The sequence below is a fragment of the Cydia fagiglandana genome, chromosome 1, assembly GCF_963556715.1.
Source record: "Cydia fagiglandana chromosome 1, ilCydFagi1.1, whole genome shotgun sequence".
Taxonomy (NCBI): Eukaryota; Metazoa; Arthropoda; class Insecta; order Lepidoptera; family Tortricidae; genus Cydia; species Cydia fagiglandana.
Window position 1 is genome coordinate 28,673,767 of NC_085932.1, and position 13,938 is coordinate 28,687,704.

Here is a 13,938-nt window from a genome sequence, read left to right on the forward strand (position 1 = left end):
AAGCTCGGAATGCATACTTACGTATCAGTATTTAGTGTCGCCGTGATTTTATATTTCTAATCTTTTGTGTGAGAAGTAAGATCTTTATTATGACCGTGTAATATTAACTCTACAAACTTTAATTCAATATTGGCTATACTGCTTAACCAGAAATCAATATCTAGACAAGCACATTGTCTACATTTCTAACTTTTTACATGTATACTAAGTTGATAGATAATATCGTAATTTTGCAATATCAGCTACTCTAATTCTGTATTTGCATAATAATTCGTGTTTTTACGTTCACCAGAAAGCAGCTGTTCCAGATTTCTAAAAACCGAATATGTGAATAAATTAAAGTGTTATTGAATATGTTAAAGTTTTTTGTAACTTTAATTTTATATTTACATAGTTATTTAGCAAAAATTGAAATATTTAAATATGGCCGAACGCTCCACCTAAAATTTTCTAACTTTTTACATGAATGTTATTTAACATGCTTACAATAACATATCAAAAAAGAAAAAACTTTAATGTTATCAAAACCCATTTTTGTTCCACCGCTGGTCTATAAGGTGTAGTTTTGGAAATGAAACAAATCATTTGGTCAATCAGACAATATTTATTATACGTAATAATAATATCATTTCACAATAACTGTTCGTTATTACAAAAATATCGTTTTCTGCCTTTGTACACACAGATCGCATATCGATGTACCATAAATAGATATTTTACGTCTTTCTGGGGGTTTGTAAGGCTTCATCGGTACCTACATCTGTAATAGAGTAGGGTGGGAGGTTCCACGGAAACAGTACAAGCTTGTATCTGAGTTTTTTCGTGACTTGTATGTGCGGCGTACTTGTACAATTAGAAAATAAATTCTACTTTTGAATTTTTATACTCAAAAGCACTAAAATAGGCCTCATACGAGGAAATTTATTATTGCGCCTTTAAACTGATAAAATACCATCGAATTGGCAGCCAAATTAATTACGTATAAGTATGTATATCTTTTTTTTTCTTAGTAAGCAAAGACAAAATAAAAAGCTTACATGTACCTACTTTTAGTTTAGTGTAAGCTCATTTGGCTTAGTAGTTGACATTTTCAAAGGTTTTTTAGTTTCATTAGTAGGATTTAACCCTTCAACGGGCAGACGGGTGACCTAAATTGAACCCAATCACTTTGCTTTAAAGTTCAAAATCATAATTTATAAACCTTATAGCGCTTTGAATGCTTCATGTATTTATGAAAACAAACTGTTGGTAAATTGTAAATAACAATAGCCTGAGAGACTTACTCAGTGTCTCCGTGGAACGCTATCACATACCAGTGTTGGGCAAAAAGTAATTGAATTACTAATTAACAATTGCAATTACAAAATGTAATTCCAACAAATAATTTCCATTACATGTGGAGAGTAATTAAAATTTTAATTACTAATTACAATTGCAAAATGTAATTAGTAATTAAATTATTAATTACATTTTGTAATTGAAATTTGTAATTTAATTACTTTTTTGAATTACAATTACTTTTATAGAATGCAAGTTATTGATCATCTTTATTTCCAAAATCAGATGAACATTTTGAATGGTTTTAAATTTGACTAAGCAACATTGTCAATGTTAACTTTGGTTGATTTGGTTGGACTGTAGCAAAGGGAGGGCTGGGAGTTAGAATATTTTTCTGATTTAGTGGTGTCATTATGATACTATTTTTAAATGATTGTAATGTGTAGATCACGTCAAAATAAGCACCTTTTACTGGAAAAACTTTTCTCTAAAATAAAAAATGGCTGAGTTAGACGCCTCCAAAGATTGATGATTTTAAAGGGAGCTGGGACTTAGAAAATTTTCATCGCGAGTGGTGTCATTATGACATATATTTGAAATGATTGTAACGGATAGAACACGTTAAAATAGGCTACTTTTACTTGAAAAACTTTTTTCTAAAATTGAAAATAGCGGACTGTATCAAAAGGGGGGCCGTTTCTGGGACTTAGAATTTTTTTTTGAGGAAATGAAAAAAAACGGGTTTTAAAACAGTTCTTAATAAAATTTTAGAAAAAAGTTTTTCAAGTAAAAGTAGCTTATTTTGACGTGTTCTATAACAATCATTTAAAATATATGTCATAATGACACCACTCGCGATGAAAATTTTCTAAGTCCCAGCTCCCTTTAAAAACATCAATCTTTGGAGGCGTCTAACTCAGCCATTTTTTATTTTAGAGAAAAGTTTTTTCAGTATAAGATGCTTATTTTGACGTGACCTACACATTACAATCATTTAAAAATAGTGTCATAATGACACCACTTTGTCAAAAAAAATTCTAAGTCCCAGCCCCCCCTTTGCTACAGTCCAACCCGAAAGGCACCTTAGGTCGGCGCTTACGTCATTATTAGCGGCGCCCCAATACTAATGCGGTGCTACGCGACGTAAGCGCCAACCGCCATATTCAACGTGGTTTGTCACATAGTACCCTGTAAAGGTATGATTCCAGGGATAAAAAATATGTTATAACGTTATCCAGCGTATAATGGAATTTATGGAATTCATAAAAGTTTTTCTTTATAATTACTCCAAGTAAATTTGTTCATATTTGCATATTATTAAAAAGGTAAATGAAAAGTAATTGAGTAATTTAATTACTAATTAATGTAATTACAATTGCAAATTACACAGAAAATTTAATTACATGTAATTAAATTTTATGTAATTCAATTACATTGTAATTCAATTACATGTAATTAAATTACTAATTAAATTACACGAGTAATTAATTACGCCCAACACTGTCACATACTATAATCTTAAAAGAATATCATCGGGGGACAAGCAATAGACACTAACACCATTGAATTTATTGGACAATAAACCGTGTTACAAGTGCAATAAAGTGCATTGTTACTTTAATTTTTTGATAGTACTTAGTGACTTTTGCTTGTCACCCGACGATATACAAGAATAACAAAAAGGACGGCTGGTTGAGAATGAAAATGATACCTATTTATATTGCACATTGTTCAAGTGTTATTGTTAAATGTCAAAACAAAAACAAATTAAAATGAGGATGAGACTGTCGTCTTAGGAGTAAAAGTTATTTCGTACGCGTACGTACATTTTGTATCGAATATCAACATTTACTGTTACATTATGATGAAATTGTTTATATAAAAAACGCTGCCTTGGGGCTATTCATAAATTACGTCATTTCAAATTAGGGGGGGGGGGTCTGGACATCGGATGACGGTAGCATGAAGTAGGAGGAAATGGGGTCATTTGAAGCATGATTTTTTACTTTAATACATTGTAAATGCGCTAGTAGGCAATATGGATATACCTTCGCAAAAACATCAAAAATTCATTGATTGTGTTTACATGTAAAAAGTGTAAGACTATTTCGTGCTTGACAGGTATTGTAGATGGCGCTGTGCGGCTCTGTATATTATGTGGCCACTCTGGTTCTGGGTTGGAAGGTCAGATGGCAGTCGCTTTCGTAAAGACTAGTGCTTACGCCAATTCTTGGGATTAGTTGCCAAGCGGACCCCAGGCTCCCATGAGCCGTAGCAAAAATGCCGGGACAACGCGAGGAAGATGATGACTTTGGTTCGAAAAGTTGACGTTTGAAAATTCAGTAACCATAAAATATGATGGCGCCTTAGATGTAGGATTTTCTATAGATGGGCATGCGCGTGCGCTCCTGAGTCGTCATGACAGAATATACGCAATGCGACGAAATTAACAACACGTTTTAGCATTTCTGACAACTTATATCAAACACAATACGTCATTTTTTTACACGTCTTATACAATCAATGGAGGTTTGCTTAAGGATTAGATTCACTAGCACATTTACAGTATATAATGTTTACACAATATTATTAACATGCATATTTGAGGCCATTGCATGCGAAGTATATTTAGCGCCACTTGCACCGTCCCTCTAATCCGGAGTTAAGCGGTTAAACCGATAACCCAGTGTCAAATTGTACTGGTAACCACGATAACACCAGGTTTAACCGGTTAATTCCGAGTTAGTGGAATGGTGCAAGTGACGCTTAGTGGTCAATAGAAAAATCAATATTTCGTATTTGGATAATTTAAGCAACATTAAAATTTCAATGTAAATCCATTTTCAGATCTTTGGTCATTAATGCTGGTAACCATTTTATTTATAATTGTGACAGTAAACAGTATCAAATCGAAATATTATCGAAAAAACTAGGAGATCATATTCACAACATTTTAAAGTCGTTATAAACCGACTGGGATTTGGACCTGAGATTTGTGTAGGTACTGTGACGTTTTATTATCCTACAGTCAAGAGTATAAATATGGGTGCACTCATCATACTCAAAAATATATCCCATAGCTCTTATGTCAGCGTATTAAGAACTATGGAACATATTTTTGAGTAAGTTGTATGCACCCATATTTTTACACTTGACTGTAAGTAAGATGTGGGCATCTTTTGTTTCTGTCGGACCATTAATGAATGAAAGGTAGATCCGATCCATAGAATATTTAGCCTAAATCTAAGAATGAGTCATAGAAACAAGAGTACGGATGTAAAAATATATATTTTACGACGGGTGTTCTACCAGCTTATTCTATTTTAAAAGGAGACATTGATCTTAAAGTCGTAAATCACGCTTCAACTTTTAAAACTACGATATGACTATATTATTATTTATAGAGGAATAACGAATGTTACCCACGTTCTAATTCAACATTCTACGATTAGGGACATCCTCGTCTGAATGAATTCTACATCGCGGCTGTATCGACGCTGAAACAAGGCCATATCGATGATGTATTGCGGTTTTATCGATGCGGAAACACGGCTATATTGATGCTATATTACGATGCAGAATCATGTTTACGTGTGTGAAGGTATATGACCAGCCACAACATCGCGCCTGTATTGCGGCCTTGCTGAATAAAGGCGCCGTGTGCTACCTCGCTTAGACCAACGATATATCATTACAGCCATAAAGATCCCTTGGAGGGCTCATTCGGTGCCCTTATCGACAACTTCTAACTCCCTAACCATCTTCATTAGAACTGAACGCAGTTTACATTGGTCATTCCACTGAAATAACTGTAGTTTTTACAAATATTCTCTAATATCTCTATTGAACGCCAAGAGGTTTGTTGCCTTCATTACATACAACCAGACTAGATACGAAAGGCACGAAACTCACAACAAAACATCGGGTTCAAGGACCATTTCACGAGCGGCCAACAATATAGTACTTATGGGTGAATTTACATTGTTGTCATTGGTTACGTTCCCCTGGCCAACTATTAACTTCCTGATTTTATGTTTTTTATTGAAGTGAAAACTTCTTTAGCGGCGCTGTGCAGTGTGCACTTTTTGTGATGGGGAAATTTTTTTAAACTCGCGACAGGTCACGTGACCGTATGATTCGTACGACGTAAGACGGACACGTGACCTGATCGAAAAACTGTTACAATGTCATTGAGTTTTCACTTCTGCCGGCACTCCCGGAGTGCAACCCGTTGTTTTTTTTTTATTTTATCATCTTAGCCCCAAACTAAGCAAAGCTTGTTCTATGGGTGCTAGGTGACGTATACATACTTATATACATAGAAAACACCCATGTGTCAGGAACAAATATTTGTGTTCATCACACAAATAAATGGCCTTACTGGGATTAGAAACCCGGACCATCAGCTTCGCAGGCAGCCGTCAAACTTGCATGTTTACCAAACATGCAATTATGTGGTAGTATGTGATAAAGATAGTTTATTTTATAAGTAGGTATATTACAATATGCTTATGAACGTCAAATAAAGCTACACCGGCTCTAACCCTACACCTCTTAGAAGATAGTCCCTCCTCAATTTGAGGAGTGTAGCCCAATATTGACCGGCAAGAAACTTCTGATTGATACTTCTTTAAAACATTATAATGCCGCTATTATGCTTTTATAATGATTTTTTATTACTGCCACTTTTTGACGTAATAGTGTGACTGATTTTGCATCACATCATTTATTATTAATTTTATTACCTATTTGGCATATGTGACAAAACTTAAAACTGGTATTAACTGAACAATAGAATCAACATATGTATTATAACATTTTATTCGAGTAATTATAAGGTCCCTTTTTAATTTCATTCATTAATAAGTGAAATGGCCAATGAACCAACAAAATGAATATTAATTACATTAATTCTAAAAGAGATATTATGCTAATAAACTTAATAGATACTATACTAATATTTGGTGTAAACAATACTATACAATATAAAATAGTTATATAAGGTAAAAACATTGGTGTATTGCATGATATCCCTCCACGAGAGAGACGCTACAGATATTATATGGAGCTGGTTTTGTATTAAGATTTGTATGTTGCAACACATACAATAAAAAATTAAAATTTAATATTTAATTAATAAACGAGATGTTTACGTATATGATAGGCTATCATAAGCTGTTGAACATAGCATCGTTATTGAGCTTGTCTTAAACGTAGATTGGATATTAAAAGGACAACAACAAGACAGTCACAACACCTTGCAAAGTATACATAAATAACAAAAAGAACTACGCTAAGTCACATAGGAAGCTCACGACATTGAGATAGAAGTTAACATTACGCGACAATATACCTTATGACACATAGATTAAGGCTGAAACCTCTTGAGCGTGGCTATAATCTCTAACATCCTTTTAAAAAAATATCTATATCTATATACTAGTAACGGTAGAAAGAATTGTCCTAATTGAGAGCTCGTCTTCTAAGTAGGGGAAGTGTTTGGATTCCGCTCGCCATCTGGAATGAGGACACACTTGGTATTAGTTCTTTAATCCTTTGTTAATATTATAATTACAGTATCTACAAAACATAATAATCAATTGGAAAGTTTATTACCACAGACAATGCAAGTGAATATTGAATTCAAAGTAACTTCTTGTTCTTGAGAAACACAGACATCATTTCAAATAAATTTATTCTATTAACATGCTATTTTATATATTGCGATAGATTCAAGATATTTAAAGATGAGTGAATTAACAAATTATACAATATATAACAAAATACATACTCAACTTAAATTGCACCCCAGCTAAGTAAGTTTTTGGACGCAAAATGCTATACCAATGAAGAATGAAAGTTTATTATGTGAATTTTTACCCGCGACGGCATATAAAAGCGTGCGTTTGTGTTAGGAAGGTTTTAGTTAAATAAAATGGTGCAATAAGCAAAACTTATAAGCTAAGTTAGTTATAAGTTAGTAATGGTGAAAAGTGAGTTCCTAGGGCCTATAAACACAGGCAACTTTTTGTAAAGGCACTCGGCTGTTTCAAACTAACGTATTAACGCGTATTAACATTTTAGACTTTTACTAACTACTAACTATTCTATTCTATTCTATTCGTCACCGAAGTGTCAAAACTGAAATTAAACTTTATGCCTATGTGTACGTAGGTCTATGTTAATATGTGGTCTGCGACAGATCAATCCGGCTTCAGCGTTGGACCTACGGTGCGGATAAATCCGTCATTGGCGTCAAAAAGCAAAAGATCGAAGCGCGAATTCTGGTTAGATTAATAAATGAGATAAGTAAGCGTGTGTGTGTGGCCGTTTGCAAGTGCACTATTACCTCAAGTGTCGGTGACGGACGTGTTGGCGAGCGAGCCGTCCCACGCCGCCTCCTTGTGCAGCGCTGCCTGCCGCTTCTTTTCTGTAATAACACAAATTACTGATTTATTTATTTTTCTACTCGTCGACTGTTTCTTGAATTAAGATTTCGTATACCAAACTGCAATTGGATTCTTATAATGCAGCGGTCGGCAAACTTTTAGTAGCCAAGGGCCACACAGTAGTTAACGAAGATGACGCGGGCCGCACTTTGGTAATATTTGTGAATTTAGCAGACATTGTCGATCGTCAGTACTACATACAAAATAGCCAGGGAGGCTTGCGGGCCGCAAGCGAGAGGTTGGCGGGCCGCTGGTTGCCGACCGCTGTTTTAATGTATGGGCTGCCAACTCAACTATAATATTAATTTCGATACAGTTTAGTCAACTATAATGAAATTGACCAATCACAGCTCGCCGCGATCAAGAGAACGAATCAAAACCATAGTTCAAATTAATTATTTATTTTAGTTTGTATAGTAGAAACAATTCATAAGTCGCGTCGCGGGCCGGGGTTTGGAGACCCCCGGACTAAATGATTAGTCCACAAACTGTCAAATCGTATGGGTGACCAATGTGACCATGGCAACAGAGTATGGGTGCTGACGGGCCCTGATTGCGGTGTCGGTTACCTCTGGCTTGCGTGATGAGGCGGCGCTCCTCGATGCGCTCCTGGCGCGCCGTGCTGAGCCGCACGCCCAGCGCGCCCGACACCAGCCGCCGCGCCAGCGCCGTGCACGTCTCCGGCCGCTGTCTGCAACCACAATACGGATGTTTCCTGTACTTCAAATACATTATTTCAAACCGTGCACGAAATAAAGCACCAGATAATTATTAGAAAAACGTGGATAGCAGCTATTTTTAAACACAATTTGTATTTAATAAATCGGATTGAAATATAAAAAGTAGGCGAGTTTACCGTGACGTCCCTACATTCGTTTTCATATAAATTCCATATTAGAAAATCGTTTTGACAGTTCTAAAAAAGGAGCTGATTTGAGTAGTAGGAATGTAGCCTATTATACCCGTCACTACGTAATACATGAACTGCGTCAAACGACCTATAACATTTGTAATACAAGACAAGAGGTACCTAGTGATCGACCGATCAAACTTGTAACGCCAGTGCTGGATTAACTAAGCAAAGTGAGCAGTTACTTAGGGCGTCTATGAATGCAACCAAATCTCGGGAAACGAACGAGTTTTATGGAAGATCACGGAGGTCCATAGCCTAGAATTGCATAAGGCACTAAAATGTGTTAGTACGGCACTGGCGGTTAGGACAATCCATTCTCTTTGGTCATCACCAGTAAGTACCTACCTATTGTAATTTAACTCCGGACTAACTGCCTGTGCGTGCTGCTGATACTGCCTCTGCAGCTGATAGAAGTAAGACACAGTATTTTCACTCGAGCGTCGCCTCTTGCAGCAGCCGACACCGGGCTAGCGGCCTCCGTGTGCTGACTCCTCCGGCAGCTGATAGACACAGTATTGTCACCTGTAGGGCTGCAGGAACTCGGCGCACTTCTTGGCTTTGTTGCGGGACTCGAGCGTGGCCTCCTGCAGCGGCCGACACCGGGCTAGCGGCCTCCGTGTGCTGACTCCTCCGGCAGCTGATAGACACAGTATTGTCACCTGTAGGGCTGCAGGAACTCGGCGCACTTCTTGGCTTTGTTGCGGGACTCGAGCGTGGCCTCCTGCAGCGGCCGACACCGGGCTAGCGGCCTCCGTGTGCTGACTCCTCCGGCAGCTGATAGACACAGTATTGTCACCTGTAGGGCTGCAGGAACTCGGCGCACTTCTTGGCTTTGTTGCGGGACTCGAGCGTGGCCTCCTGCAGCGGCCGACGCCGGGCTAGCGGCCTCCGTGTGCTGACTCCTCCGGCAGCTGATAGACACAGTATTGTCACCTGTAGGGCTGCAGGAACTCGGCGCACTTCTTGGCTTTGTTGCGGGACTCGAGCGTGGCCTCCTGCAGCGGCCGACACCGGGCTAGCGGCCTCCGTGTGCTGACTCCTCTGGCAGCTGATAGACACAGTAGGTATTGTCACCTGTAGGGCTGCAGGAACTCGGCGCACTTCTTGGCTTTGTTGCGGGACTCGAGCGTGGCCTCCTGCAGCGGCCGACACCGGGCTAGCGGCCTCCGTGTGCTGACTCCTCCGGCAGCTGATAGACACAGTATTGTCACCTGTAGGGCTGCAGGAACTCGGCGCACTTCTTGGCTTTGTTGCGGGACTCGAGCGTGGCCTCCTGCAGCGGCCGACACCGGGCTAGCGGCCTCCGTGTGCTGACTCCTCCGGCAGCTGATAGACACAGTATTGTCACCTGTAGGGCTGCAGGAACTCGGCGCACTTCTTGGCTTTGTTGCGGGACTCGAGCGTGGCCTCCTGCAGCGGCCGACACCGGGCTAGCGGCCTCCGTGTGCTGACTCCTCCGGCAGCTGATAGACACAGTATTGTCACCTGTAGGGCTGCAGGAACTCGGCGCACTTCTTGGCTTTGTTGCGGGACTCGAGCGTGGCCTCCTGCAGCGGCCGACACCGGGCTAGCGGCCTCCGTGTGCTGACTCCTCTGGCAGCTGATAGACACAGTAGGTATTGTCACCTGTAGGGCTGCAGGAACTCGGCGCACTTCTTGGCTTTGTTGCGGGACTCGAGCGTGGCCTCCTGCAGCGGCCGACACCGGGCTAGCGGCCTCCGTGTGCTGACTCCTCCGGCAGCTGATAGACACAGTATTGTCACCTGTAGGGCTGCAGGAACTCGGCGCACTTCTTGGCTTTGTTGCGGGACTCGAGCGTGGCCTCCTGCAGCAGCCGACACCGGGCTAGCGGCCTCCGTGTGCTGACTCCTCCGGCAGCTGATAGACACAGTAGGTATTGTCACCTGTAGGGCTGCAGGAACTCGGCGCACTTCTTGGCTTTGTTGCGGGACTCGAGCGTGGCCTCCTGCAGCGGCCGACACCGGGCTAGCGGCCTCCGTGTGCTGACTCCTCCGGCAGCTGATAGACACAGTATTGTCACCTGTAGGGCTGCAGGAACTCGGCGCACTTCTTGGCTTTGTTGCGGGACTCGAGCGTGGCCTCCTGCAGCGGCCGACACCGGGCTAGCGGCCTCCGTGTGCTGACTCCTCCGGCAGCTGATAGACACAGTATTGTCACCTGTAGGGCTGCAGGAACTCGGCGCACTTCTTGGCTTTGTTGCGGGACTCGAGCGTGGCCTCCTGCAGCGGCCGACACCGGGCTAGCGGCCTCCGTGTGCTGACTCCTCCGGCAGCTGATAGACACAGTATTGTCACCTGTAGGGCTGCAGGAACTCGGCGCACTTCTTGGCTTTGTTGCGGGACTCGAGCGTGGCCTCCTGCAGCGGCCGACACCGGGCTAGCGGCCTCCGTGTGCTGACTCCTCCGGCAGCTGATAGACACAGTATTGTCACCTGTAGGGCTGCAGGAACTCGGCGCACTTCTTGGCTTTGTTGCGGGACTCGAGCGTGGCCTCCTGCAGCGGCCGACACCGGGCTAGCGGCCTCCGTGTGCTGACTCCTCTGGCAGCTGATAGACACAGTAGGTATTGTCACCTGTAGGGCTGCAGGAACTCGGCGCACTTCTTGGCTTTGTTGCGGGACTCGAGCGTGGCCTCCTGCAGCGGCCGACACCGGGCTAGCGGCCTCCGTGTGCTGACTCCTCCGGCAGCTGATAGACACAGTATTGTCACCTGTAGGGCTGCAGGAACTCGGCGCACTTCTTGGCTTTGTTGCGGGACTCGAGCGTGGCCTCCTGCAGCAGCCGACACCGGGCTAGCGGCCTCCGTGTGCTGACTCCTCCGGCAGCTGATAGACACAGTAGGTATTGTCACCTGTAGGGCTGCAGGAACTCGGCGCACTTCTTGGCTTTGTTGCGGGACTCGAGCGTGGCCTCCTGCAGCGGCCGACACCGGGCTAGCGGCCTCCGTGTGCTGACTCCTCCGGCAGCTGATAGACACAGTATTGTCACCTGTAGGGCTGCAGGAACTCGGCGCACTTCTTGGCTTTGTTGCGGGACTCGAGCGTGGCCTCCTGCAGCGGCCGACACCGGGCTAGCGGCCTCCGTGTGCTGACTCCTCCGGCAGCTGATAGACACAGTATGTATTGTCACCTGTAGGGCTGCAGGAACTCGGCGCACTTCTTGGCTTTGTTGCGGGACTCGAGCGTGGCCTCCTGCAGCAGCCGACACCGGGCTAGCGGCCTCCGTGTGCTGACTCCTCCGGCAGCTGATAGACACAGTATGTATTGTCACCTGTAGGGCTGCAGGAACTCGGCGCACTTCTTGGCTTTGTTGCGGGACTCGAGCGTGGCCTCCTGCAGCGGCCGACACCGGGCTAGCGGCCTCCGTGTGCTGACTCCTCCGGCAGCTGATAGACACAGTATGTATTGTCACCTGTAGGGCTGCAGGAACTCGGCGCACTTCTTGGCTTTGTTGCGGGACTCGAGCGTGGCCTCCTGCAGCGGCCGACACCGTACTAGCTGCCTCTGCGTTCGGAGCACCTCCGCAGCTGAAATAGAGAAAATAACAATATGAATAAGGGCAATATTTTTTAGTTATGATTTAATTGACAAGAGTAAAAGATCCAGAGGAACACGTCGTAGTATAGTTCGTTTTTTTTAGCATTAGAAAGAACTTGCAAGAAGGTAAGCGATCTAGACATGTCTTTTAATTGAAAAACGCTTTTTAAAAATCAAAAACTATTACTTATGAAAGAAGAAGAATATAAATGATCGTATTACATTCATAATTTGTTACATATTTGCCGTATCTTATTTTAAAAATGTGTTTTTCAATAAAAAGACACATCAAGATTGTTTACCTTATTTCTAATGCTAAAAAAAACGAAGTATAGACATAGACGACGAGCATAGAAATTGCTCAAAACCGAGACGAATGGAAATCAAGGGGGGGAGGCCTTTGTCCATCAGGGGGACACCGTATAGGCTTATAATAATAATAATTTTATAATTTTACTAGGTTACTTTGTTACTGGGCCAAATACATATTTTTCCACGCGTAAACGTATACCCATTACGCATCCGGTACAAATGAATACACATCACGTATTCAAGTATAACGGCACCGTTCTGGAACACTCACTACATATTTATGACGGTGCGGCATGCGATCAAATAGTATAAAATAACGTTTGTCCGTCAAAACCGGACGGGGGCAATGACCGGCGGTGACAGATTTAAAAATTTCTTTTGAGGTAAACATGTTTTGTTGATAATAATGGAGTGGACATCTGCCCGCTTTAATCCCTCTTTTCTAAATAGGCAAAGTAAATAATCTGAGTCTGGAGTCTGGAAAAACTTCTCAGAAACAGACCTGACAGGACTTGAATGAATGTTCATTGTACCTACTTAAGTATACTAAATGCCAATGTTGACACACACACACACACACACACATAATACAACAGTCTTGGGCCTATAAATCTACAGGTATACAACAACACAGCAACACAGTTCACTTTATTAATAACATCATGTCGAGTAGCAATAGATTTTCATCACTGACCATTGACCATAACTTTACTGTGTCATGTCGATGTCAATAATACCTAAAGGTAGCTATTTAACAGTTGATGTCCGAGCTATAAGTATCTCAGGTAGTGGATTGCTGAAATACTGATAGTTAGAACAATTTTTGGTTGAGACTACCAATTTTTAATTTTCTAAATCTTTAAAATAGATCTGGCAAAGAACCAAAACCAATATAAAGCTCAAATTGTTCTCTAATCAAATTACAGACAAAATGTTAGGTTAACTGATGGGCAAACAAAACAAATAGAGATCGGCATTGGGTTGGCACACGTCCATGGTGAATTAGGCTGTTAATACCTAGATATATCATCCAGAAGTTTTTTAATAGTCGTAAATAAAATTAATGTTAATGTAAACTAGTAATATGAACTTTAATTCCTTGATACAGAGTTCACTTTCCTATGTCTACGTGTGCATGTAAAGTTTTAGTAGAATGTTTAGAGTTTATTGATGTTTCTTCGGTAATTCGGTAGTGTTATATTACATTGAATTTCTAATTAATCAATCATTATACCCATACCTATTAAACATGCAGGCTATCATAAAATTATGAAAGACATTTAATTAACAACTTCAATTTTCTGAAGCCACATGGAGCGCTGGTGGCCTAGCGGTAAGAGCGTGCGACTTGCAATCTGGAGGCCGCGGGTTCAAACCCCGGCTCGTACCAATGAGTTTTTCGGAACTTATGTACGAAATATCATTTGATA

The 13,938-nt window shown here is 41.5% G+C and overlaps 1 protein-coding gene and 1 long non-coding RNA gene across 2 annotated transcripts in view; both read right to left on the reverse strand.

Annotated features, from left to right (window-relative positions):
* Nucleotides 1-584: 584 nt before the first annotated feature.
* Nucleotides 585-13,938, reverse strand: part of LOC134669561 (uncharacterized) — a 475,395-nt gene continuing 462,041 nt past the window's right edge. The window contains exon 2 of the long non-coding RNA XR_010098916.1: nt 585-5,829. This is a non-coding gene — a long non-coding RNA (uncharacterized LOC134669561). The remainder of the gene's footprint in view (nt 5,830-13,938) is intronic.
* LOC134669531 (uncharacterized) overlaps nt 585-13,938 on the reverse strand; it is a 50,835-nt gene continuing 37,481 nt past the window's right edge. Inside the window, exons 6-9 of the mRNA XM_063527137.1 lie at nt 12,072-12,186; nt 8,297-8,418; nt 7,622-7,708; nt 585-6,795 (exon numbers count right to left, since the gene is read on the reverse strand). Coding sequence (XP_063383207.1) covers nt 7,629-7,708; nt 8,297-8,418; nt 12,072-12,186 — 317 coding nt within the window. The 3' untranslated portion in view covers nt 585-6,795; nt 7,622-7,628. The remainder of the gene's footprint in view (nt 6,796-7,621; nt 7,709-8,296; nt 8,419-12,071; nt 12,187-13,938) is intronic.